The 26,956-nt window shown below is 42.7% G+C and overlaps 1 protein-coding gene across 3 annotated transcripts in view; it reads right to left on the reverse strand.

Moving 5' to 3' along the window:
• CDK19 (cyclin dependent kinase 19) overlaps positions 1 to 26,956 on the reverse strand; it is a 198,230-nt gene that overhangs the window by 75,095 nt on the left and 96,179 nt on the right. For all 3 annotated transcript variants that reach the window (XM_044288594.1, XM_044288593.1, XM_044288595.1), the window contains exons 3-4: positions 26,410 to 26,520; positions 19,347 to 19,487 (exon numbers count right to left, since the gene is read on the reverse strand). In XM_044288594.1, coding sequence (XP_044144529.1) covers positions 19,347 to 19,487; positions 26,410 to 26,520 — 252 coding nt within the window. The remainder of the gene's footprint in view (positions 1 to 19,346; positions 19,488 to 26,409; positions 26,521 to 26,956) is intronic.

Consider the following 26,956-nt stretch of genomic DNA (forward strand, 5'->3'; position numbering starts at 1 on the left):
GTTTTCTTTATTTTCATGACTATGAAAATTGTAGATTCACACTGAAGGCATCAAAACTATGAATTAACACATGTGGAATATATACATAACAAAAAACTGTGAAACGACTGAAAATATGTCATATTCTAGGTTCTTCAAAGTAGCCACCTTTTCCTTTGATTACTGCTTTGCACACTCTTGGCATTCTCTTGATGAGCTTCACGAGGTAGTCACCTGAAATGGTTTTCACTTCACAGGTGTGCCCTGTCAGGTTTAATAAGTGGGATTTCTTGTCTTATAAATGGGGTTGGGACCATCAGTTGCGTTGTGGAGAAGCCAGGTGGATACACAGCTGATAGTCCTACTGAATAGACGAGTGGCCATCATTACATTAAGAAATGAAGGTCAGTCAGTCCGAAAAATTGGGAAACTTTAAAAGTGTCCCCAAGTGCAGTCACAAAAACCATCAAGTGCTACAAAGAAACTGGCTCACATGCGGACCGCCCCACGAAAAGGAAGACCAAGAGTCACCTCTGCTGCGGAGGATAAATTCATCCGAGTCACCAGCCTCAGAAATTGCAGGTTAACAGCAGCCCAGATTAGAGACCAGGTCAATGCCACACAGAGTTCTAGCAGCAGACACATCTCTAGAACAACTGTTAAGAGGAGACTCTGTGAATCAGGCCTTCACGGTAGAATATCTGCTAGGAAACCACTGCTAAGGACAGGCAACAAGCAGAAGAGACTTGTTTGGGCTAAAGAACACAAGGAATGGATATTAGACCAGTGGAAATCTGTGCTTTGGTCTGATGAGTCCAAATTTGAGATCTTTGGTTCCAACCACCGTGTCTTTGTACGACGCAGAAAAGGTGAATGGATGGACTCTACATGCCTGGCTCCTAACGTGAAGAATGGAGGAGGAGGTGTGATGGTGTGGGGGTGCTTTGCTGGTGACACTGTTGGGGATTTATTCAAAATTGAAGGCATACTGAACCAGCATGGCTACCACAGCATCTTGCAGCGGCATGCTATTCCATCCGGTTTGCGTTTAGTTGGACCATCATACTTGCAGCGGCATGCTATTCCATCCGGTTTGCGTTTAGTTGGACCATCATTTATTTTTCAACAGGACAATGACCTCAAACACACTTCTAGGCTGTGTAGTTGGACCATCATTTATTTTTCAACAGGACAATGACCTCAAACACACTTCCAGGCTGTGTAAGGGCTATTTGACCATGAAGGAGAGTGATGGGGTGCTGTGCCAGATGACCTGGCCTCCACAGTCACCAGACCTGAACCCAATCGAGCAGAGTGAAGGCAAAAGGGTCAACAAGTGCTAAGCATCTCTGGGAACTCCTTCAAGACTGTTGGAAGACCATTTCAGGTGACTACCTCTTGAAGCTCATCAAGTGAATGCCAAGAGTGTGCAAAGCAGTAATCAAAGCAAAAGGTGGCTACTTTGAAGAACCTAGAATATGACATATTTTCAGTTGTTTCACACTTTTTTGTTATGTATATAATTCCACATATGTTAATTCATAGTTTTGATGCCTTCAGTGTGAATCTACAATTTTCATAGTCATGAAAATAAAGAAAACTCTTTGAATGAGAAGGTGTGTCCAAACTTTTGGTCTGTACTGTATATGTACTTGGAATCATCGTGGATGGAAGGTATGTGTCACTGAGGTTCCTGACCTCGCTGAAGTAAGAGCCAGCTATTGCTAATTGACACCTTGAGATTTAGCATGGCTGATCCGGGACTGCTCTTACTGGGAGTAGTTAAAGTGCAGGGTGGGTGACTACTCCCCATGTTCCAGGCCGGGTTTTGCCAGGCATAAAAACCAGCCAGCACTGCCAGTCACTGACAGTGGAGCTGAGGAGTCTGTGTGCTGTGAACTGAGGGCTGTGCTGGGATTTGAGGTTTGAGCCAGGCTGGAGGACTCAGGCCCCTCTAAAGGTGAACAAGCTGCCTATGGACTTTAGGAGGCTGAGCTGCTAACAGGGTGTGAATGAACACCCAGGAGAAAAAGTGACTTTTATTGTTTATGGACTTTCCTTGTGTGTGAACAAACACCAAGCCACATGTGTTTTGTGATACACCTTATCTGCATTTTGCTATACACCAATGTCTGAATAAACACCGCTGTTTGATTCAAGAACTGTGTACTTTGCCTCTATACTGCATCCGCTAGTCCTAACTACCAGAGCGAATCCCAACAATATATTCACTATAACAAAATAATACCTATAAGCTTTATGGTTTTATCTATACATCTGAATATCTCAAATAAGATTATATGAATTAAATATATATGAAAAGTAAATGAAATGGCTACAATTTGAAGGGGTTTTAAATGTTTTATTTAGGCTCATCTACAGTACTAAGATTTCTTATTTTATTTACATGGAGTGAAAATGTGCTCCCTGGGTGGAGAAAGTTAACAAACACATATCTATAAAGGAAGCTCAGAGTCCACAGATGTTTTTCAAATGGTATTTCCATTCACTAAGATGCATCATCATAACAAACATACAGGAGGGGTCCAAGCCTGGTACCCCAATGCTGGTAGAGAAATAGAAAAACAACTACTCCACCTGTGAAGGTGCAAGCAGTCTTACCAGACCACAAAAGCAACTGGGATCAGCACAGATATCCTGGTCAATCAATCCGGATGAGTCAGGTGTAAGCCGGATTCGAGGTTATACGGTGGGGGTGGCGTCTGTACAGGCGATGCAGAGCTGTACCCCATCTAACCCTGGGCTGTTTCTATTCTGTCTATCTACACAGAGCACCCGCCCCAATAGGGGCGATCCCGTCCGGATACATGTCCCTAGCCCGGACCTGATCCCTTGTGCTGAAAAATAATTAACATTGCCAGTTAGAGTTCCTTATGACCTCACGACGTGGCACATTTCTGTCCGTGACAACTCTTCAGGGAAAAAGACGGTGCAAAAAGGAAAAGGACAACAAAAAAAGACTGCAGGTGTAGATCCTGCAGCAATAACTGGTACAAGTAAAAAAATCTTGTATTTGTCAGTGTCACCCCTGGTGTTGGGATGCAATTATGCAAAGGAGATGATAATCCAGTGCTGGTCGGTGTATGAGGATATACAGATGTAGCAGGGTTAGCACTCCAGCTCTTAACTCAAATTTCTTAACTCATCGCGTTATCTTGAGACAAAAGCCATTGAAAAGCAATTCAGAAATCTCAGAAAACAGGAGTGTTAACTCTACTCCATCCGTAGTGGTCCTCTATTTGGTAGAGCCCCTATGGTTGGGGGAAATAACATGACACTCTACCAGCCGCGATAATACACTTATCTGTGGGGTTTAAATAGTACCTGTGCGCGCCTTTCCTAGAAGGACTGCCTCCTCCAGCTTCGGCTCCGGCATCTGATGCCACGTGCGACATCAGACCCAGGCGACACATCACATGGTACGGGCGGCCAATCATCCGATGCGAGAAGTCGGCACATACGGTTGCCTCGAAACTGGTAAATAGGAAACCACATGGGACGCGCATGGATCTCGCGCGTCCATGGTAACGCTGCAAACACAATCACAGCATGTCTATCATGGCATTTCTTGCAGGACCACTGGAAACAGGGCTCCCAGAAGAGAGTACTGGAAATATCATATAGCACACCATATGTATTAGGTGCCGAGGACTTAGATAACCACTGTCATAATTCCCCATTGATAAATTGATGGGAAGGTGACATCGTTATATTCAAATGAAACAGCCATAATCGAGTCTCTCGTTCAGACCCAAGGGGGCAGATGTTTTTAGACAAAATATACAACGCGATTCGCGCTGGAGAAGACTCCTGTCCCAATCCCCTCCCCTAAATGGAGGTTTAACTAGATCGATGCCCAAAAACACCAGTTGGGCTCTGCCATTGTGTTCTATGTGTACATGTTTTGACACAGGGGTGTCTCTTTTATGTGAGACATCTCCCAGGTGTTCACCTACCCTCTTTCTAAATTCACGTATAGTCTTACCAATGTGCTCCATCCCACATTCACATTGAATGCTGTAAATTACTCCCCTTGACTTGCAATTGATGAATTGTGAGATGGAGTACTGTCTGCTTGTAACTGAGCTGGTAAGGATTTGGTTGTCTGTATGTGTCTGCACGCCACACAATTGCCGCATCTATGGCATCCCACAAACCAAACTCGACAAATTTCCTCCTGAGATGGGAGAGTAGTCATCCTCTCCCACTAAGGAGGGGGATCCCAAGGGGACAATATCTCAGGTTGAGGCGGAATTGTTCAAATAAACAGGAATTTGTCACCCAGGCAGCTGACCTGAGGACGCTGTTTCAACATGGGGGTTACCCCGACCACGTCCTCAGATCCGCGTACAAGGCAACCTTGTCTCGACCAAGACCTTCTCCCTTACCCCCAATAAAACTTGCAACCCAGATGCCAAGGTGTTACGTATCATCACTAGTTTTGATAGGGGTTCTAAACAGGTGAAAAAATTTGTCCAACGTCATTGGGAGGTCCTGAAAATGGACCCTGACTTCGATGAAGTACTAGGTGAACACCCCCAGATCACCTACAGACGGGGATGTAATTTGCGTGACAAGCTTGTGCATAGTCACTTCTCCTCCAACGGGATGCATTCCACCTGGTTGTGGTCCAACATTGTGGGATGCCATAGATGCAGCAATTGTGTGGCGTGGAGACACATACAGACAAGCAAATCCTTTACCAGCTCAGTTACAGGCAGACAGTACTCCATCTCACAGTTCATCAATTGCAGGTCAAGGGAAGTAATTTACCACATTCGATGTAAATGTGGGATGGAGTACATTGGTAAGACTATATGTGAATTTAGAAGGAGGGTAGGTGAACACCTGGGAGATGTCTCACATAAAAGAGACACCCCTGTGTCAAAACATGTACACAAAACACAATGGCAGAGCCCAACTGGTGTTTTTGGGCATCGATCTAGTTAAACCTCCATTTAGGGGAGGGGATTGGGACAGGAGTCTTCTCCAGCGCGAATCGCGTTGTATATTTTGTCTAAAAACATCTGCCCCCTTGGGTCTGAACGAGAGACTCGATTATGGCTGTTTAATTTGAATATAACGACGTCACCTTCCCAACATTTTATCAATGGGGAATTATGACAGTGGTTATCTAAGTCCTCTGCACCTAATACATATAGTGTGCTATATGATATTTCCAGTACTCTCTTCTGGGAGCCCTGTTTCCAGTGGTCCTGCAAGAAATGCCATGATAGACATGCTGTGATTGTGTTTGCAGCGTTACCAAGGAAGCGCGAGATCCATGCGCGTCCCATGTGGTTTCCTATTTACCAGTTTCGAGGCAACCGTATGTGCCGCCTTCTCGAATCGGATGATTGGCCGCCCGTACTATGTGATGCGGCGTCTGGTCTGACATCGCGTGCGGCACTCGCGTGTGACGTCAGACGCCGGAGCAGAAGAGGCGGTCCTTCTATGAAAGGCGCACACAGGTACTATTTAAACCCCACAGATAAGTGTATTATCGCGGCTGGTACAGTGTCATGTTATTTTCCCCAACCACAGGGGCTCTACCAAATAGAGGACCACTATATCCTCATACACCGACCAGCACTGGATTATAATCTCCTTTGCATAATTGCATCCCAACACCAGGGGTAAAAAATACAAGGTTTTTTACTTGTACCAGTTATTGCTGTAGGATCTACACCTGCCGTCTTTTTTGTTGTCCTTTTCCTTTTTGCACCATATTTCCTCTGAAGAGTTGACATGGACAGAAACGTGCCACATCGGGAGGTCATAAGGAACTCTAACTGGCAATGTTTATTATTTTTCAGCACTAGGGATCAGGTCCGGGATAGGGACAGGTATCCGGATGGGGTCGCCCCTATCAGGGCGGGTGCTCTGTGTAGATAGGCAGAATGGAAATAACCCCCTTCCCCTTCTTACAGGTTTAGATAGGGTACAGCTCTGCATAGCCTGTACAGACGCCACCCCCACCGTATGACCTCGAATCTGGCCTACACCTGACTCATCCGGATTGATTTACCAGGATATTCGCGCTAATCCCAGTTGCTTTTGTGGTCTGGTAAGACTGCTTACACCTTCACAGGTGGAGCAGTTGTTTTTCTATTTCTCTACCAGCATTGGGGTACCAGGCTTGCACCCCTCCTGTATATTTGTTATGATGATACACCTTAGTGGTGTGTTTTAGCTGCACATTGAAATAAAAGTTATATTTTAATAATTGTAGTCCCCCTTAGAGGGCCCCTTCTGCATTGAACTATTGGAATACCAGTGAGCCCCACACACATTGGATCTTCAATTGTATTGTATATCCATTCAGCAGTTAGTCTTTACAAGCTAAAAGCAAATTTGATTGATCTGCATTCTCATAGATGTAAAAACAGATGGTTGTAAATCTTATTTTTCTTCTCACAAAAATAACAGCCCAACAAACCGCTATACTGATTCTGTATACATCACATCATGATAAGGAAGTCACAAACAACTGTTAAAGAGGAATGACGTTGTACTACAATTCTGTAGACCGAACAATAAAGGCCTGTTATCTCACTGGAGCATATTCTGTGGTAGTAACAATGCAATGGAATCATTTCAATGGGGGGAAGTCTATCCATTGAAATAAAAATATATATTCCCTGTTATTTCATAAACAGGAAAATGCTGGGCGATGTTTTTAGCAAATGAAAGAACTCCAACTAGTATTGCTTTGGTAGACTAAGAACACTGCATTGATTTGCAAAACTTGCCTGAGTTCACGATATAACCAATTGATTCAAATACAGTAATATGCTGCTTTTCCAGCACAAAACATGGTACCAGAATAATAGATTTTACTAAAGCATCAATGTTATTAACTTACCAGCAAAACCAAGGAAAATGTTAAAGCCTAATAGTACACATCACGTATATCGACACTGAAAACTTGGGGCTATAGGGGATTCCAGATCAATTTCATGTTTCAATGCAAATCCAGAAATATTTTCACCTGAATACTTCTTAAGGGGCTGGCGTGTATCACTATTGTTGTCCTTGGCTATAATTGGCCATTTTCCCAGTAATCTAACAAGTTTATAATCTTATACTGGTCATGTACAAGAGATGAAAGTTGGCCGGTCTTTTGAAAAACTAACACAAATGATTGTTCTTGATGGCTGATGGAAGACTCTTGTCTGAGAGAAATGTAATTGGCCAAGCTGGAAAATTCTGGCAGTTGTTTGCCTAAAATGAATGATTGGTCATAATTGATCATGCCATAAGCCATTTTCAAATTCAGCTGATCATTTGCCATTGTGCTAAAAAACCAGGGAGTCAGTACGAACAGTTCCACGGATGACTTTACATTCACCCTTGGCAGTCCGTAGGCATTACAGCCCATACAATCCAGGTATACTTTACATACATAAAGTAAAGTAAGTAACACGTTTCAGAGGAGTCTGAATGGCCTAATGTTCACAGGTATGCACCACTGCTCTATACAATGTTTATAAGCCTGACCGAGACAGCCGAGTACTTTCTTTCAAAGAATGTTCCCAAAAAGATCTTTTGTCCATCTCCCAGTTTCACTGAACATGTACTGTATGGACAGTTTGAACAACAATAACAGTCAATATGGACTAAAATGTGTATGGTCATGTCTGCGAAACAAATGTTCACCAGATAATTGTATGTTCAACTGCTGTTCAACCATCATCCAACTCCTATCTAAGGTGTATAGCCAGCTTAAGTATGCAAAGCACTGGAGCAAGTTCTATATAGAAAGCAACGAACCATCCTTGTATTTTGTTACATAAACTGTTATTGACCCTATAGTGTTAAAAGATTAAACAATGTGCAAAGAATAGACTCAAACTACATTCCCATGGGAACAATTCCCTAGTTGCTTGCTGCTTTCCTTAGCACATTATTCATTGTTTTACTTCACAGATGACAAGACTCTGATAGCATACCACAGGCAGTCTACACTAAGCCACTCATATTTTTATGAACGCAATGGAAATATTGTCCTTTTCCAAAAAACAATTTGACAATAGCATGTCATGCTCATCTTCATAACTAACAACAACTCAAGTGGTTCAGTTCTTAGCAGCTTCTCTGAGATTTAGCAAATAAGAATAAAAAGTTGAACACCTAAAGTGCTCACAGTAATGTACTCCAGTTATGTACATTAATTTATATATTACATAATCTTGTTGCCAATCCTTCCCTAATCTGATACTGTGCCATTGGCTGTCCAGTATCCATGAAGAAAGGCAGACATAGTGCAGTCTACGAAGAAAATTTAGCAAGAATCTACACCAGTTTTCTGGCTTTGAAAAGTTGAAAATTTTGGCACAAGTCCTGGTTTGCGACAAAATTTGCAAGTTTTTAGGTGTATCTTACAACCTCACGACTTTCCAAAAAGTTGGTGGGGGATGGATGGGAGGAGACAGCCTGCACCCAGAATCATTTAACAACATTTATGCCAGAAAACTGTCTCACATTTTACCAGAAATTTAACCCAGTTCTTGGCTGGAGTAGATTTCAGTTCTGGTGCATGGGCAGCCCGTCACGTCATGCCAGCAGACAACAAATTAAGTTCAGTGCACACAATGCTAGTCTTAATAAACCTCCCACTGTGTCTCCCAGGAAGCAATGCAAGTAGCATTTGCTGCAAAGCTCTTATCCTCTTATTGACAGGAGTCACAGACCAGGAGTCTATAGTCCATTTTATGAGAAGCATAGGCAACTTATTATTTTCAAATGTTTTTATTCAAGGTTGATATGATAAAAAGAATACATATATTATGTATGAAATATGTTACTTGACAAAATTTTAGCCCAGTATTGTATCAACAATAAAAGTCCCAAATCATTTGATCCAGATGAGATGTTGAAGCTAATACGTCAACCCTTTGGTATATGCCAGCCATACAAGGCAAGTCTATGGTAGGGGGGAGACACTGCATTATGACTTATGTTATATATTCCAAAGATTTGGAGATAAAGGGGTCATTTATTGAACAGAAATACAGCTAAACTAGGCTTTTTTTTCTGGTGCAGAGTGCGGCGCAAAGGTTCTTTGTGCTGCAACCTGCAACTTCTCTACACTCATGCCAGGTGAAAAAAGTTGGCACGGCATGGAAGGGGATGGGCCAACAGGCCCGTCTCATTAATCGATTTCTACGTCTGTTGTAGGCGTAGAAAATGGTCTAAATGTAAGATAGCAATGAAGCTGTCTTTACATTTAGAAGCGGCAGTGGATCCACCAAAGTTATATAGAGGTCTGCGCCTCTTCATAACTCCAGCAGATCCACCGCCAGTGAAGGCAGGGCCTTATTAAGACCAGCGTCTAAAACGCCGGTCTTAATAATTGTGCTCCATAGAGGTTGAAATCCAGAGGTAAAAAAGGAGGCTTTTGGATAAAAATCTTTACCTACTAGGAAGAAGCATGGAAACCAATCAGATATCACCGGTTTCAAAAGGTTTTCTTTTATTGAGCGAAAGCACAAAGGGGGTAATTAATTATGACCAACCTTTTAGACGCTGTTCTTAATAACCCCGATAGCTGGCGGTGGATCCGCTGAAGTTATGAATAGGCGCAGGCCTCTACATACAGTAACTGAGAAGACTGGAGGAAACAGGGGAAAGGAGGCAGTTGGCCATATTCTTTGGATTATAAGACACACTATTTAGCATTTTCACATGACTTTCCAAATAGGGGAAAAAATTACATAAAAAAAGGCGTATGTTCTTTTTCTGGCGTCTTTCTGAACTGTTGTGTTTTTAGTGGTGTTTTGTTTTTTTTGCACCTGCATTTCTTTTGTGCTTACTCGAAATAAAAACACAAACATCTATGGGAAATATGAATCATGAGACTCCCATCCCTTGCAAATGAGGAGGCACTTGTCACCCAGAGTTCCACATTACATTACATTTACATAGTATAGAATGTAGTATGCAATATACAAAAACAGGTTGTACATATTTATCAAATGAAATGACATTTTTAGGCTGAAAAATACGTATTTCATTACCAGAATCAGAATAAATCTGACCTGACCCATATCTGACTATTTTCATAGCTATACATACACACAATATTTATTACTTTTCCAACATATTTCTCAGTATTCCACTTCACCCAAAAATTATATTTCTAGGAACACAAATAACTGAAAATAAAAGTATACAGAAGAGAAACATTAAAGGCAGTTTGGGGGGATTTTTTGTTATGATGGCATTTTGCTCATTTTGGGCTAAAAATCTTTTTTTCAATTGGTCTTTATTAAAAAGTATTGTGCTGTTCTGTCACAAAGGGTTAACCATTTTTCTAGCTTTGTGAATTCTAATTTCAGTTTCACTTTGTGGTGGTCATCTAATAAACCTTATTTCTAAATTACAAAGAGGTCATAAAAACGTATCAGTAAGATAAGAACTGAGCTATAATGAGTGTTTATAATGTCAGAGAAGAAAAAGGAGCCTGTCAACTCCCTGGATTGATAGATAAGAGAGAAAATCCAAAGGCTGCTAATAGAGCATTTCAGCTATGTACAGAAAAATAATATTTTTACCTCACAATGAGTACAATGCAATTATAAAAGAAAAGTGTACAAAGCCTTTAACTGTTTGTCTAGCAGTGTGAATCATACTTTTTACTTTCACCTTGTGACGGTCATCTAATAAACCATCTCTAATTAACTAGGAGGTCATAAACACTTCTATAAGCCACATTCTCATCAGTAAGAAAATAATAATGACGAATAAAAAAATAAATAAAAAATTTTAAATCTCAAAATGAGTACAATGGAATAGGGTTGCTGCGATACCAAAATTTTGATTTGGTTTCAATACCATAAAAAAGTATTGCGATACTCGATACCACGCAAAAAAAATTAAATACCAAAAAAAGTCACATGTATTCCGCATTTTATGGAACATCCGGCCCATAATAGTACAGTCTGATCCTATTTTTGGGGGGGACAAGGTGACATAAAAAATGGGGAATCACACAGTTTTTATTAATTTTTTTGTCTGCTACAGCGTTCACCGCATAGGAGATTTAGTTTATATTTTAATAGTTTGGACTTTTTCGGACGTGGCAATATGTGATATGTTTATTTATTTATAGTTTATATATTTTATATGTAAAAAGGGTGATTTATACTTAATATTTAGGTGTTTTTATTTATTAATTATTTTTTTACTTTTTATTTAATAACTATTTCCCCCCTTAATGGCTAGAACCTGGGATCTTTTCATCCCTTGTCCTATTCACCCTAATAGACATCTATTAGGGTGAATAGGACTTCACACTCTCCATGCTGCCCTGTGCATAGCACACACAGCAAAAGGGAGATTACCATGGCAGCCAGGACTTCAGTAGCATCCTGGCTGCCATGGTAACAGATCGGAGCCCCGGGATTACACTGCTGGGGCTCCGATCAGAAGCTGCCTCTGCCACCAATGAAGAGAGGAGGGGGGGACCCTGCAGCCACTGCCACCAATGATTTTAATAGTGGGAGGGGGGGGTTGAAGGTGTGGGGGTGCACTGCGCCACCAATGATTTTAATACTGGGGAGGGGGGCGCACTGTGCCACCAATAACTCTAATACTGGGTGGGGGGGGAGTTGAGGGCGCACTGCGCCACCAATGTTTTTAATACCCAGCGCCCTGTCAAAAAGGCTCAGGTGCAGGCTATGCGCTTATGCCGCCGCACCCGCCTCCTGTATCTGTATTAGACGTTCATTTTTCATTGGTGGCGCAGTGCACCCGCCCCTGCTCCGCCCCTCTCTCCTCATTGGCAGCAGCGGCACAGGGGGAGGGAGAGAGTGACTCCCCTGTGCTGCTGAGGGAACATGGCTCGTGCTGACAGCAGCGCGCTCCATGTTCTCTGATACTGGGCTGTGCAGTAGCGCAGCCTAGTATCGATAAAAGGCAAATCCCGGTACTGAACCGATACTGGGACAAAATTATTAATTGGGTATCGATATTTCAATACCCGCGACAACCCTACAATGGAATAATAATTATAAGAAAAAATAATAATCCCCAAAAGGTGTACATGGCGTTTAAAGGGGTTCTCCAGGCTAGGTCATCATCAGATCAGTAGCCAGTACCCCCAACTATCCTCAGTATAGAGTGTATGGAGCAAGAGGCAGACCGTTACATACAATGTATAGTGGCCATGCCAAGGTCCTGCAGCTTACCACCCATTCAAGTGAATGGGAGCATACTTTCAATATGGCGGTGCTGGAAACTACAGTGTACAGAGCCTTCTGCTTATGCTCCGTACACAGTTTCTCGCACTGCAGCAGCCACAAATAGATGATCAGTAGGGGTGCCGAGTGTCGGACCCTCACCAATCTTATATTGATGACCTAACCTGAGAATAGGTCATCAATATCTGTAGCCTGGAAAACTTGTTTAAGGCTTTCAAAAGGGTGTAACAAGGTAGATGGTAAAGTACTGGAGGGAGTGTATATCACAGCCAGAAGGGTGAGGTTAATGAATCCAGGGGAGCTAGGTGGTTTCAGCAAAGTCTAATTTGATGAGGAACTTTTCTTTAAAGTGTTTATGGGCCTGGATTTTTATAGGTGTTGGTAGTGGGAAGTGTGATTCCCTCCCCACTCCAGTACAACACTTTTCCCTAGCCTGAGGCAAACCCAGGTGTAGTTGCTGGGCTTATCACTGGGGGGAATAAATACAGGGCTGAAATGCTCATTCAGTGTCAATGCCTGGAAGCTGCAAGAACTGCTTGATGTGAAAAGCATGATCCCCCTGCTTATATTGAAGTACCTAGGCGCTTATCTCCAGGCACTTCCAGTGTAAAAAATTGCATAGTAGTTTATCAACTTTGTGTTTTACACTGCAAATGTTCTTCTTTAACAAACAAAATACATTGGGCACAAATTCGTTAGTGGCGCCGATATTGCAGTATTTCCAAAGTCAACTGTCTGTCGGTAGTAGTGTCTTCAGTGTGTTTCTGAAAAAGAAAAGGACATTGTATTGCACCTCCCTGGGACTAATATTATAAAATATATAGAAATCTTTATTAATCAAAATTCATAATATAGATCACACATTAGAAAGAAGGATGACACGATGGCAACTTGATACAGAAAAATACATGGGGCACATTACCAGACAATGTCCATCAGAATCATTATTGTAACATCAATATGGCTCTAAAAATTGTATTAGCCATGTTTATTGTTTTCACGACCATGTGGTCATATTTATAAAACAAGTGTATTTAATTGAAACCATCATGAGAATATTGATCTTAATCTATAGATATATGGTTAGGGTCATGTATTTTTGAGACTGGGATATCGCTCATATACAATCATTTCGTACAAACATTAGTCCCTGTGTAAGATTATATCACATGATTCTCCTTTGAATATTCGATCGCATGATTATATCAGAGACGCTACTCGCGCATGCTCCCTCTGGATGCGCTCCGTTCCATGTCACTGTATGCGCCGCGTGTGCGCAATGTTGATTCGGGTTTGCGCTGAAAGATGGTGTCCGGCATCATCGCGAAGTCGCACTGCCGCAGATACTCCTTAGGTGATCCTAGTTAGGAATTTAGTTATTACCTGCCTTTTCTTTCTAGATATACCCCTCATTTTATTCACCTAATCACCTCCTGACGAAGCCTGGTGAGGCGAAACACGTGTCGAGGAGTCAGTACTTGGGGCGACATTCCAGTCTCTGTGCATCATGACTCTGGGTATGTTTTAGACTTATTATAGTCATGTCTATACCTAGGGATGGATATATAAAGATATGTATTGCATATAGGCTGCAGATTAGGACTGATAAACATGTGTGCCATTTAAAATTATATCTAGTTTAATACACCTGATATATATATCTAGGTGCTATTACTTATTTAATTGCGTGTATTCTGCTTTTTCAAGGCACACCTGCCTATTATCTATGTATAACCTTGGCAGTCTTTTACATTGTTGGTCTGTTGCACTGCCCATTAATATCATAGTATGCCTTCATTGAGAGATATTCCCTCATAGGACAGTGTATTCTTAGAGCCATATTGATGTTAAAATAATTATTCTGATGGATATTGCCTGGTAATGGGCCCCATGTAATTTTCTGTATCAAATTGCCATCCTTCTTTCAAATGTCTGATCTATATTACGAATTTTGATCAATAAAAATTTCTATATATTTTATGATATTAGCCCCATTGATCCGTTTTTGTGGTTGAGTTTCCAGAAAGCAGATTTGTAAACCGTTCCATACTTTGTGTAACTGTGTACATTTAGGCTAAACAATTTCAGGGCTACAGAAGGATTCCGAAAGACCCAGTAGCAGCACTAAAAATGAAGAAATACAGGCAGCACCCAATTAGGTAATAGTGAAATAAAGTGTTCTTTTAATCCATATTGTAACAATCATGGTACATGCAATGTTTCGGCTACACCTTAGCCTTCATTAAGCATACATACAACAGAAATGCACAAACCTACATACCTATGTGACACAGGAAGTGCATCACATTGCACTTCAGCGAAAATCAAATGTGTACCAATGACCATAAGTACCTAGACATCCTACATGCTGATTGTGTAATAATATATATGAATATTAATAGAAATGCGATATCATGGCAGAGGTACCTGTGTCCTATCACACATGGTGGATAAACTCAATGTGTACACTATGTGGTATGGATCGCCTTGTGCCGATGTGGACATGCACATCACATACTGTACGCACCAAGTTCATCCGCCATGTGCAATAGGAAACAGATACCTCTGTCATGACATCTAGTGATTGCATCTTTATTAATATTTATATATATTATTAGACAATCAGCATGTAGGATGTCAAGGTACTTATGCTCATTGGTACACATTTGATTTTCGCTGAAGTGCACTTCGATGAACTACCTGTGTCACGGTTGTGACATCAAGTCACATGGGTATATAAGCTTGTGCACTTCTGTTGTATGTATGCTTGATGAAGGTTAAGGTGTAGCCGAAATGTCACATGTACGGTTAGCCTTGGTGCCTTGCAGTGCTGGAGTCCTAGGTTCGAATCTGACCAAGGACAACATCTGCATGGAGTTTATATGTTCTTCCTGTGTTTGCGTTGTTTTCCCCAAGGTTCTCTGGTTTCCTCCCACACTCCAAAGAGATACTGATAGGGAACAGGCTACTTTCACACTTGTTTTGTTGTTTTCCAGTATGCATTCTGAATTAAAAGAGATCTGTTCAGGATGCATCAGGATGTCTTCCGTTCTGTCAGTATTCAGTTTTGTGACGGGACATAAAACCGCTGCAATATGTAGTTTGCAGACCCCAGGCATAGCCGTGTTGGTGGTAGTAGTACTGGCACCCGTAGTGGCAGTTTTGGGGGCAGCAACAGTGGCAAATGCAGAGCAGGGGGGAGGGGCCAAAGAACCCACCATGATATCCCAAAGTCTGATAGAAGCAGCAGGAAGAGTGACGATGACGATTGTGTGCCGGTCAGGACCTGTGTGCCGAGGAGGAGGCAACATCAGAGGAGGAGGATGATGGCATCTGCTTCGGGATCTGGTGATGCCGCTAACACTGTGGAAGGGTTAGGCCCAAAACATGCCACAGCTAAGCCAAGCTCAGTTGCCGCTAGCTCTGCGCAAGTATCTCCTGTCTGGTAGCTTTTCTCTATGCCGCCAGAAGCATTGCCCTGTGCAAGCCGTGCAAGAACAAAATAATACATGGGCAGGCAAACACAAATGCAGGCACAACAGCTCTATTGAACCACAAGAAGTGGCATCACCCCATCCCACGGGCAAGCAACTGTGGCAGTCAGCTACCGCAACAATAGTTCCCTCCTTCTCCCTGTCCCCCTTGCGGCATCCAGGTCGCATCCACAGGCAGTACGTTGTCTTTCACACCGTCATCATCCCTTTCTGCTTCTCCTGCTCAGACTTCTTCTCCGCTCCATCATCAGCCTTTGATAATGGGATGCGTGGCCAGGAAACAACTCTGCACGTCCAGCAATCCGCTGGTGCGCAAGCTTAATTCCCACCTAGCCAAGTTGCTGGTGGTTCACTTGCCGCCGTACCATTTAGTTGAGTCTACTGCTTTCAAGTCAGCTGATGGCATGCGCTCAGCTTTGCTGGAAGATACCTAGCCGGCATTATTTCTCTCAAAAAAGCAAGCCGTGGACAATGTCTGCAGCTCCCTGCGATTCTTGCTCTGCGGCAATGATCACACTACAGTGAACACGTAAAGCAGCTCTTACGGACAGGGACAGTAGATGTCTTTCACATCCCACTGGGTTAATGTTTTTTGCTGCAGCAGCGAGACAGCACCCCGGCAACAAGGCCAGGTCCTTTTAATGGCCTCCCAACTATTGTGTTGGCCTGGCTCCCAAACCAGGCATTTATCCGCCTCCTCCTTGAGATATATCATTGGCAGAAAAGGGTTAAAGGGGTTGTCCTGCTGATATTTTATTTATGCTACTTTGGGCCTTATCGGTTTCTTGGTGGACACAGAGGTAATTAGGAGCAACACACTATATGTGCAGGGTCTGCTCTACTGAATATAGATACCCATACAGAATAGGTAGGTTTAGACTAGGACCTGCCTGACTGAGCCCACCTTGGCACAGGTAGGTGGGCACAGATGTGTTTTGATCAAAATATATTGGCTAAGAGTCTCAGATTTTATCATTAGAATGAGGGTTGAGTCCATATATTATGTATGCAACTATTGTTTTAGTGCATTATTTTCAGTGACTTTATAAATGTAGCCATGCATATCCGCATATTTACCATTGTATCGTGCAGGATGTTTTGTACCTTTTTTCCGTGATTAGGCCATCAATATCAAACTACCAGAAAACCTGTTTGTGACTGCCTTTCAAACAGCTTAGGCAGCAGATACTTAGCCAAGTTTTCATAGTAATATTTGGGGTGTGACATGAGAACTCTTCATGTATGCAAGTTAATTTGTTTAAAACCATGGCATGATTTCAAAATCAGCTGGAAGCTACTCAAACCTCAACTCACCACCTGTTTGTATGCATCAACCTTTAATGCACTAATCAGAATAGATTTTCTTACATTTTAAAGGGAATGCTTTAACATTTCATATCTTTGGCTGTGTAACAGCTAGAGTTATGGATCTGCTTTTTGAAAGTTGGCAATCTAAGACCAGGATCTAAACATTAGCTACAAAAAAAAAAAAAAAGCAGGTTTCAGTTGCTTTCACTCCCAACTCAGTTACTAAAGGCTATATCTCCCTACCTATAGCAGCTAATGCTTCTGGTCATGATTTAAAGCTTAGATTATCAGCTTTGAAAGAAGACCAGGCTCATCTCTCTGTATGCTACATAGCCTTGATATGAAGGGTTAAAGCAGCCCTCCCCTTCAGCTGACTGTGATTCCAGCTAGTCACAAGAAGGAGGTGGGAGGCAGGGGAAGAGCTGAGAGGTTACAGGGAAGAGAGAATAAAAAAATCCACTCTCATGACCCCAGGGGGAAGGTTACATGGACGGTGGTGACGGCGGCGGTGGTAGTGGTGAGTCTTTTTCCAGAAAAGTAGAGATGAGTGCTTGCCCATCTAATTACCCCTTTGCTTTAATTATGCTACCCAGACATTTACTAGTGACAAGATCATGGCATCAAAGAGGAATATTTAATATATTAGTCCTCACATGGTTATGTTGTCCAAAAAATACAAATGTTCTGGGTCTTTGAATGCAGCAACACAAAAACAGATTATTTTGTAAAAAGAAGCATTTTTATTGTGCAAGTAATATAACATAATAAAAACTACATAAATTTGGCATCAACATAATTGTACCCATAGAATAAAGTTATCATATTACTTATACCACACAGTAAATATAGTAAACATAAATCCCATAAAATAATGTTAAAATTGTTGTTCTTCCCTCATAAAAATTAAATAATACAGGCATAGTGTTAATATCTTGACTTATTTAAAGGAAACCTGTCATCAACGTTATGCTGCCTATACCAATGACAGTATAAAGTATAGACAGGTGAGTTGATTTCAGCAGTCTCTCATTTATAAAAGTTAAAAGTAAGTGGTTTCTGCAAACCAACATCACAATCATTGCAGACTAGGCCTGGAAAAGAGTCCTGGTTATTCATTAATTCCTGCTCTCCTGCCCACCTGCTGATGACTGACCTTCTACCTAGTTTTCTCCCTTTCTCTCTAGGAGAGAACTGCCAATCATCAGCAGATGGGCGGGAGATTAGGAATAACCATGACTATTCTCAAGTAGATTTGACTCTTTTCAAGGCCTGGGCTGCAATGGTTATGATGTTGGTTCTCAGCAACCACTTACTTTTAGCTCATGAGTGACACACCGCCGAAATCAGCATTTCTGTCACTAATTTATGCTGCCCTCGGTGAGGTCAGCATAAAGTTGATGACAGGTTCCCTTTAAAGGCAGTTTTTTTTTTTTTAGGTAGATGATTGCTAACAAGCATTTGTATGAACGCTCGTTAGCAATCATCTTGCAGTGTAATATTGCCGACGATGGCCCGTTGAAAGCGCAAATGCTCGTTCATCGGGCAATTGTGATTTTTAAGTACACCTAAAAATCATTGTTTGTTGGAGGAGATCGCTGCATGTATTGGCAGGTGTCTCCTCAACTAGCAAGCAAGCGATTTGCGTGAGGGAATGGTTCCCTCCTGACAATTGCTTGCTCAATTGGCCTGTGTAATACAGCAGCATAACAGAACTGTCACCATTTGTGTTCTGTTTTAATCTATGCAGCAAAGTGGACAGGAAATATGCAGAAATCAGGAAATGTCATCTTATTGTACGTGCTGCTGTGGCTAGATTTTAAACTTTTCTTCTATAGCTGGTCACATCAAAAGTAATCTAAAATAATCCGAATTTAATTATAGGTTATTATCCGATTATACATTTATTTTAAAGGACACACAAGCAGCGAGGAGTTTGAATAGGGCAGAGATGGAGTAAGCTGCCTATGGGACTGACAAAGATAGCCAAGCTCCATTCAAACTTGTTCAAAAAGTTTTACAGTGAGGAGAAATGGGGGGAGCATGGGACCCCTGTTCTATTGACTGGTGAGGGTTCCAGCACTGGCATCCCAGTGTTATGACATTTACAGCCTATCCTGTGGCTTGGTGACAAATGGTGGTTGTGGGAATACCCCATAAATTCTTTGAACAAGATTCACATTCATGCGAGTACATACTAAGCAAATCCTTAACACTGAAACTATAATACACAGCCACTAACAGTAACACAAATGTTCACATCGATAATTAGCACTTTTTATATCATAATCTTAATTTTGATAAAGCAACATGTAATAGTCATATCTGCACTGTGACTGCCTACCAGATCTCGATGAAGTACCCAGTTTGCATGTAGATAATGAATTCCATCCAGAATCTGGTAAAGCAAAGATTTCACCATTGATCGAGGTAGCTGCATGGGCTTCTTATTTGCTTTTGAGGCACGATGAAACTTGATGATATGCTACAATGTAAAAATGAATATTTTTGTATTCAAACGTATCTATGCATGTATTTTCAAGAGAGAGCAGAATGTTATGCCTTAAAACAGGTTTTATGAGAGTTACAAATTGATGACTTGAAGGGGTTATCCCATGACTAACGTAAAAAATGAAAATCGAACATCGTATAGTGCACGGCAATCTCTTTCTAACAAAACCAGAACCAGCCCTGTACCTCACATGGATCCAGAGATATCCCTATTCATTGCTCTGCTAGACTTATACCAAGCCGACAGCTCAAGGGGAGTGTAGAAAAAAATGGAAGGCCACAGCAGCGTCTCACCAGTATTCTTCTTTATTATTATTATCTTCTGGCTCTTTACAAGCCGTCTGTGCTGCTGCTCCTGAACAAACCTACCCAGCTCAAGGGGAGTGTCTTTTCTGCTGCAGCTAAGGAGGCGTGTCCATGCTCTCCCAATCACAGCCCAGGAGGCAGTTGATGGATGAGCACTGAGCATGTGCGGCCTTCTCAGTGAGCAGAACAAAGAAATAATAAGAAAAAAAAACAGCAGATGGCGCTATACAGATACATTTTATTGAATAACTCAGTGGCCATGCTAAATTTGTAATTACATACAATTACAAAAATATTCAGATCCAGGTGCTGATTTAAAAACTGTAGAATATTTTTCATGGGACAACCCATTTAAGGGTCCATTACAAGGGCTGAGAATCTGTCAGATAATTTCTAACAAGCGTTCCTATGAACGCTTGTTAGCGATTATCTGGTGGTGTAAACATGCTCCCAATTACCCAATGAACCAGTGAAACACTCCAATCAACAGTTGGAAGGCACCTTTAAAGAACAGCATAGATATACTCAAATGGGTTCTGGGAATTGAGTTCTAAAGAACCAATTACATCTATCCAAAGGATAGATCATCCATATCAGATGGTTGGGGGTCCAACATCAAGAGGGCTATGACCCTGTTGGGATCTCTAACAGTCTACATTACAGCAGTTCTCTGGTTCAAAGTCATACTGTCTCTGCAGTGGGAGGTTCTAGTTGCATGCATTGACCAGGATTTCAAGATGTAAGTTTCTCAGCTGAGCATGTAGAATATGTACTAATGCCTGTGTGTAAAGAATCTCTCTCAGGGAGTTCCCTGGAAAGTCACCAAACCTATAGTTATCACGACTATTGTAAGCCTTCAGGTTTGATGGAATGGTTGTTTTAGGGTGTATGGTCAAGAAAATTGTTACTGGGGTCCTTGAAACCCGAAAGAACTGGCAGCTGTCAGGTTTGCTTTGGAAAGAGTCTTGCATTTGAATTAAAAACTGGATGTCAGGATTCTTTAATGACAACAGGACAGCAGTAGCTTACATAAATCACCAGGAGGCAGAAGATCGAAGGCCTTAAAAAGGAGCTACAAAGGTTAGTGAGGTTCGTGGACTTTAACCTTCAGCTTTGCAAATCAGGTGCTCAGAAAACCAGAAGGTGGACTTTCTAAGTTGATCCCAGCTGAGGCAATCAGAATGGGCTCTCAATGGCCAACACAGTAGCATAATGGGAAACCTCAGAGGTGGTTCTTTCTGGCACCGGGACAAAAAGAAAAGTAAAGCGTTCCTGCTCCCTGAATCCAAGGAAGTACTCTTGTGGGGGTGGATTCTCCAACCCATAGGTGGAGGTAATACTTTGCTAACGCCTTTCCTCCCACCTCTTTAATTCCTGCAGTCTTGAGGAACATCAGGGATGATGAATTAAGGTTTATATTGATTGCTCTCCTCTGGCTTAAGAGGACATGGTTTACCTGCCTAATGATAATAGTCCTGTCAGACCCGTGGGTTCCAGATCGGTTATCCCAGGGCACAGTATTTCATCTTCATGTATACAGACTTCATTTAACGGCCAGGAACTTCATAAAGTACTCCTGAGGTAGAGAAGTTTCTCTAAGGAGCTGACCTACAATCTAGAAATAGGAAGTTTGTAACTATTGTAGGGATTAGCTCTTATCCGGGTGTCATACACACAATAATCTTCATCCACCACAGGATTAGGGGCCAAACATTGCATTTATTTTGAAATTCTTTGCATACAGGACAGCCCAGTTACACACCACTGGGTAGGGCGAGGTTCCCACGTACACCAAAACAAAATAAATACCTGCCCAGCTGGGCCCTGAGTAAACAGAGTTACACACCACTGGGTAGGGCGAGGTTCCCACGTACACCAAAACAAAATAAATACCTGCCCAGCTGGGCCCTGAGTAAACAGAGGTATTCCCTGACTCACCTCTAAGCCCCGTTCACACAGGTAAAGTACATGCGGCTTTTCCCACCTTGTAGCCCTCCAGCCCCTAGGCTGTGCAAATAAAAAGTCCCTTGGGGAAGCTGGGCTCTCTAGTCTGCCTGACTTGGACCCTGCGACCCATTCCCAGGCTTCGCTCTGTGCTCCCCAAGTCCTCCAGCCCCCAGGCTGTGCAACATCACCTTTCCAGGATCTCACTCTTTTCTGACTGACAGTCTGGGGCTGTGTTGTTATCCCCAGACTGATTGTGCACCTGGTGGAATAGGGGGTGTGGACCGCACTATCCATTTGCCAGTCACCTCTGTGAGATCTGTCACTATCTCACATCCCCCCCCCCTTTGTTCAAGCCCGTAGGGGTGAACACTAGCATCACATCCAAAAGCTCATGAACGGGCATCGTCCTGGCCTACAGTCTTCCCCTATTCTGCCAGACCCAGGACAACAGCGCTTGGTTTGTCACCCTCATGAGTTTATTACAGAGCTGACACGGCCTCTGGGATTTTCTTGCCCACCTCATGAGCATGTACTCTCTTCTTATATTTTCTGGCTTCTGCACAGGCCCCTCATGTCCTTTCTTTGCGGCAACTCTTGCCTGAACTGGTCCCAGTAATGGTTGTGTCCCGACCCGTCCTCTTTTTCCTTGCTGAGCTTCTTCAGCAGAGCATGCTTGCCCCAGCTTGCTTCTTTTTCAGCAGTGGTTTACTCAGATTTGGCCTTAGTTTCAGGGTCTTTTGCTTCTTCAGTGGCTCTTCCCACTTCGGCAGACCCCTCTTCCGCCTTATCCTTGGTCTCTGGAACATCTGAGGATTTCTCCCACTTCAAGAGACCTCGGCCTCTGTTTCTTTGGAGTCTCCATTGACTATTAGCCTTCTCATCCTTCATGGACATGGCATCACATCCTTGCCTTCTTAACTCCTCCTCTTTCTTATCAAGGTTGGAGGCACTGGGGACATCGAGATCTTCACCAGACTCGTCGTTGTCTGGCAATCCCTCCAAACATTCACCAATTTGTTTAGGCATGAGGAGAGCCGTCTGCATGCTGGTCGTCTGTCTCCTGGTATTTCTTCTCCAGCAGACCGCTGGCTTTCTGTAAGGCCCTGACGGCAGAGGGAACAGGTTTCATGACCAGGTCCTGGCCACTCATTGCCACGAGTCTCTTGGCCTCTGTATTCACATCAGCCCCATCAGCGGGCTCAGCAGAAAGATCTTCCGTCTTCTCCGCCTTGGTCGGCACCACGGCGCCACCATCTCCAGACCCATTCTTAACAGGCTCTGGCTTAGAATTCAACTCAGACATTCTTCCTGACATTATCTTTTGAGCTTATGAGATCTTCTATCTCTGCTCAGAGTTGCTTGTTCAGCCTCTCACATTCATCTCGCTCCTCAAGCGCATCTGCAAGGGATTGAGCCAAGGAGAGGACCTTCTGTTCCAGATGCTCTTCACTCTGCTCTGCTGCAGCCGATGTAGGAGTAGTACTATTCTCTTTTGGCCACCCTGTGGGGGTTCCACCCAGGGTCCCTTTAAGCACTTTGGTGGTGTCTACTGCAGTCTTCTTCAGTGACTCTGTGAGTACAGCTATTCCCTTCTGTATCATATCTAGGGACCGTGTGGAGAGAGAGAGAAATCTTCAGGATTGCAGCTGTACTGACGTGTCAGGTCATCTACCCCTGCCTGGGTATGGGTCTCAGATACTAGGCTGCCGTCTCCCCACTCAGCTCTTGTCACGTCAGGTATAAGTGTTGCCAATGGTCAAAGCACATGCCTCGCCTATGTCATTCATGTCATTATTAACGCTGACCTCTCCCTGGGACATTAATCCCTCCCTGGGACATTACTTTATTGCCCATAAAACACTGCATGTCCACCTAGGGTTTGACGATATCAAAAATATTCCCACGATAACGATATTAAGAAATTTATCTCGATAACGATATATATAGCGATAAACGCCCATTTAGAAGAAAAAAAACACTTGGGGCCACAAGGAGACATTATACTGTATGGGGGCAGCCACAAGGAGACGTTACACTGTATGGGAACAGCCACAAGAAGACGTTACACTGTATGGGGGCAGCCACAAGGAGTTGTTATACTGTATGGGGACAGCCAGGCAGCCACAAGGAGACATTATACTGTATGGGGACAGCCACAAAGAGACACTATACTGTATGGGGGCCACAAGGAGACGTTATACTGTATGGGGACAGCCAGGCAGCCACAAGGAGACGTTAATTGTTATACTTTAAGTTAATTGTTATACTTTATGTTCTAGTAACAACAAAAACATTACAGGGTTAATTGTGTACCAGAACGAGTGGTTTAAACTTTATAGTAGGGATGTCCCAATACCATTTTTTTTAAACTGAGTACGAGTACCGATACTTTTATTTAAGTACTCACCGATAACAATTACTGATACGAATTATAACAATTAAAAAAATAACACATTTATTTTGTGACCACTGACCAACCAAAAGTCCAAAAAACAGCCCCCAACCTCTGATCAGCCCCCAGCCCCCTAGCCTCTCCCTCTTATCAGCCCCCTCTGGTAACTCAACCCCCCCCCCCTACCTAGTATTAATCATTGGTGGCAGTGGCCACAGGGTCCCCCTCCCCCATCATTGGTGGCAGTGGGCAGTTCCGATCGGAGTCCCAGCAGTGTAATGCTGAGGATCCGATCGGTTACCATGGCAGCCAGGACGCTACTGAAGTCTTGTTTGCCAAGGTATGTTAGTGAGTAGCATTATACTCACGTGCGCCGTGGCCGCCGGGTGCTCCTTCTTCTGTCTGTCCGGCGCATTGCTAATGCTTATAGCATTAGCAATGCGCCGCACAGACCTATGAGAAGGAGCGCCCGGCGGCCACGGCGCACGCGAGTAGTATAATGCTGCTCGCTAGCTTCCTAAAGCGAAACCCGGGTCGGGTGAATGATTTGTGTACACCGCTTGTTACCTTATCCATCTTGTGAGTATAATAAAAACCTTGCAGTTGGAACTTTTTGTGATTGTACTTCACTATTGGCGGCACCTTGATTTCTCATAAGGTTCCCAGGAGGAAAGGTGAATTCGAGTGAACTGACTGCTTACCCATGTCCAGGAATTTCCTGTGAGATCTGGAAGGGAGGATTTTTTCAGCTCTGTCCTGGTGCAGCGCGGTCCATTTAAAGAAAACTTGTCTATAGATGTGAACATTGCCCACTTCACTATTGGAACTCGCGATGCACCAAAAGAAAGGCAATATACTAAAGGCTGTTCTATATATATTTTATATATATTTTATCTGCTGTACTGACAAGCTGACTTAGTGGCTTCTTCTTTATGCCGCACTTCACTCTGTAGTCTGACTTATCTTTAGCCCAGGAAGTTTACTCCTGGCTTCTGAAGCTTTAGGCTTCTGCCTCCATGGCCAGCAGAGCTTAAGGTGCTCTGGCTGGCGTGGGCACGTCCAGCAGAGACGTGCCCCTGTACACCCTTCCCTTTGCAGGGGGGACAACTAAACTGGAACTAACTGGTCTCCACCCTTCCTGCAGGAAGTAGGACTAGCCCACTTCTCTCCAGAGGGGGTTTAGAATTGAATGGTGAGTTCCATTCTATCTAACTACAGCTCTGCCTTGTTTGCTGCCACCTGCTGGTGAACCAGGCACATTAAATATGAACAATTGCATAACAAGATTAAGAATGCACATTGTGGAGGACCTGGACAAAAATACATAAGATGACACTGTATTAGCCCATTAAAGACAGTAGAAGGGTGCAGGAGTAGTAACACCACTCTGGGGTGTTAAACACTCTCTCTTATTCCCTCCCTGTTGCCATCTGTTCTTTGCAGTATTTATAATGTGGGGAAAAAAAGAGGAAGGAAAGGTTTTCTTTCTGTTTGTTGTTATTGTGCTAATTAAACAGTAGACCTGTAATGCTCTGTAATCCACATGAGGCTCTGCCTTTTTACCTGTAGGCTTCCTTTCCTGTGGGACAGATCCTCTATCTCTCTCTGACAAAGGCTCTGAAAAATGAAATTTTTACTAAGATAATATATTATTTTCTCATATTAAATGAGAACAATAATCACCTAGGGCAGTGGTGGCAAACCTATGGCACAGGTGCCAGAGGGGGCACTTAGAGCCCTCTCTGTGGGCACCGCACCCTGGAAAAAGTCTAGGGTGTACCAATATGCCTTGATTTTTCCTGCCCTTCATCAGCGCAGGGCGCACTATGAACAGCACAGGCAGCACATTGAATGTAGGCAGGCTATTATAGCTAAATGATAAAGTACATGGAAGATATACTATATTGGACTGTAGTATTCAGGGTAAATTGCAGTGTTGGCACTTTGCGATAAATACGTGGGTTGTAGGGTTGCAGTTTGGGCACTCAGTCTCTAAAAGGTTCACCATCACTGGTCTATGGGGTTACCTTTGTCTTTTGCAGGACCATGTAGAATTATAGATTAAAGTAGTTGGACTTTAGTTTTATTTTCAACCTCGCTACATAACCGGTCACTATTTTCAGACCATTTTACTACTCGGCATCATTTATTATCCAGATTTCTATGGGATGCATGATACACAAAACGGAATCGGTGTTCAGAAGCTGCATCATAATTGAAATTACAGGATTCATGGTGACATGAAACTTACCCATAGATCATGTTCTGCATAATCAAACAGCAGCCATACTTTTCTATCACTGTGAGACAGGAATACTTTCTGTAAGGCAATCACATTTGGATGCTTCAATTCTCGTAACAGCTGGATAAAAAAAAAAAAAAAAGAAAAGAAAAAAAAAAGAAACATGGTTAAGAAAATATCTCTGCTGTATTTGGTCAACTCTCTTCTCACAGAATTGAATAAAAAATAAAACTAATTATCTAAAAGTTACACATGCTATAGAAAAAAAAAAAAAACTGAAAAAATAACACTACGGCTCACCCCACAAAAAAGAGCACGGTAGTAAAGTTGGGAGTCCTTGGGATTTTCCATTTTTGCGTTTTCGTTTTTCACTCCCCGCCTTCCCATAGTCCTAACTTTTTTATTTTTCCATTCACATAGCCTTATGAGGGCCATTTATTTTTTTACACTGTACACTATGCAGTAAAATTGACCTGTTATCTTCATTCTCCAGGTCAGTACGGTTACAACGATAGCACACCTGTATCATTTTTCTTGCGTTTTAATACTGGAAAAA

The sequence above is a fragment of the Bufo gargarizans genome, chromosome 4 (genome assembly GCF_014858855.1).
Source record: "Bufo gargarizans isolate SCDJY-AF-19 chromosome 4, ASM1485885v1, whole genome shotgun sequence".
Classification (NCBI taxonomy): domain Eukaryota; kingdom Metazoa; phylum Chordata; class Amphibia; order Anura; family Bufonidae; genus Bufo; species Bufo gargarizans.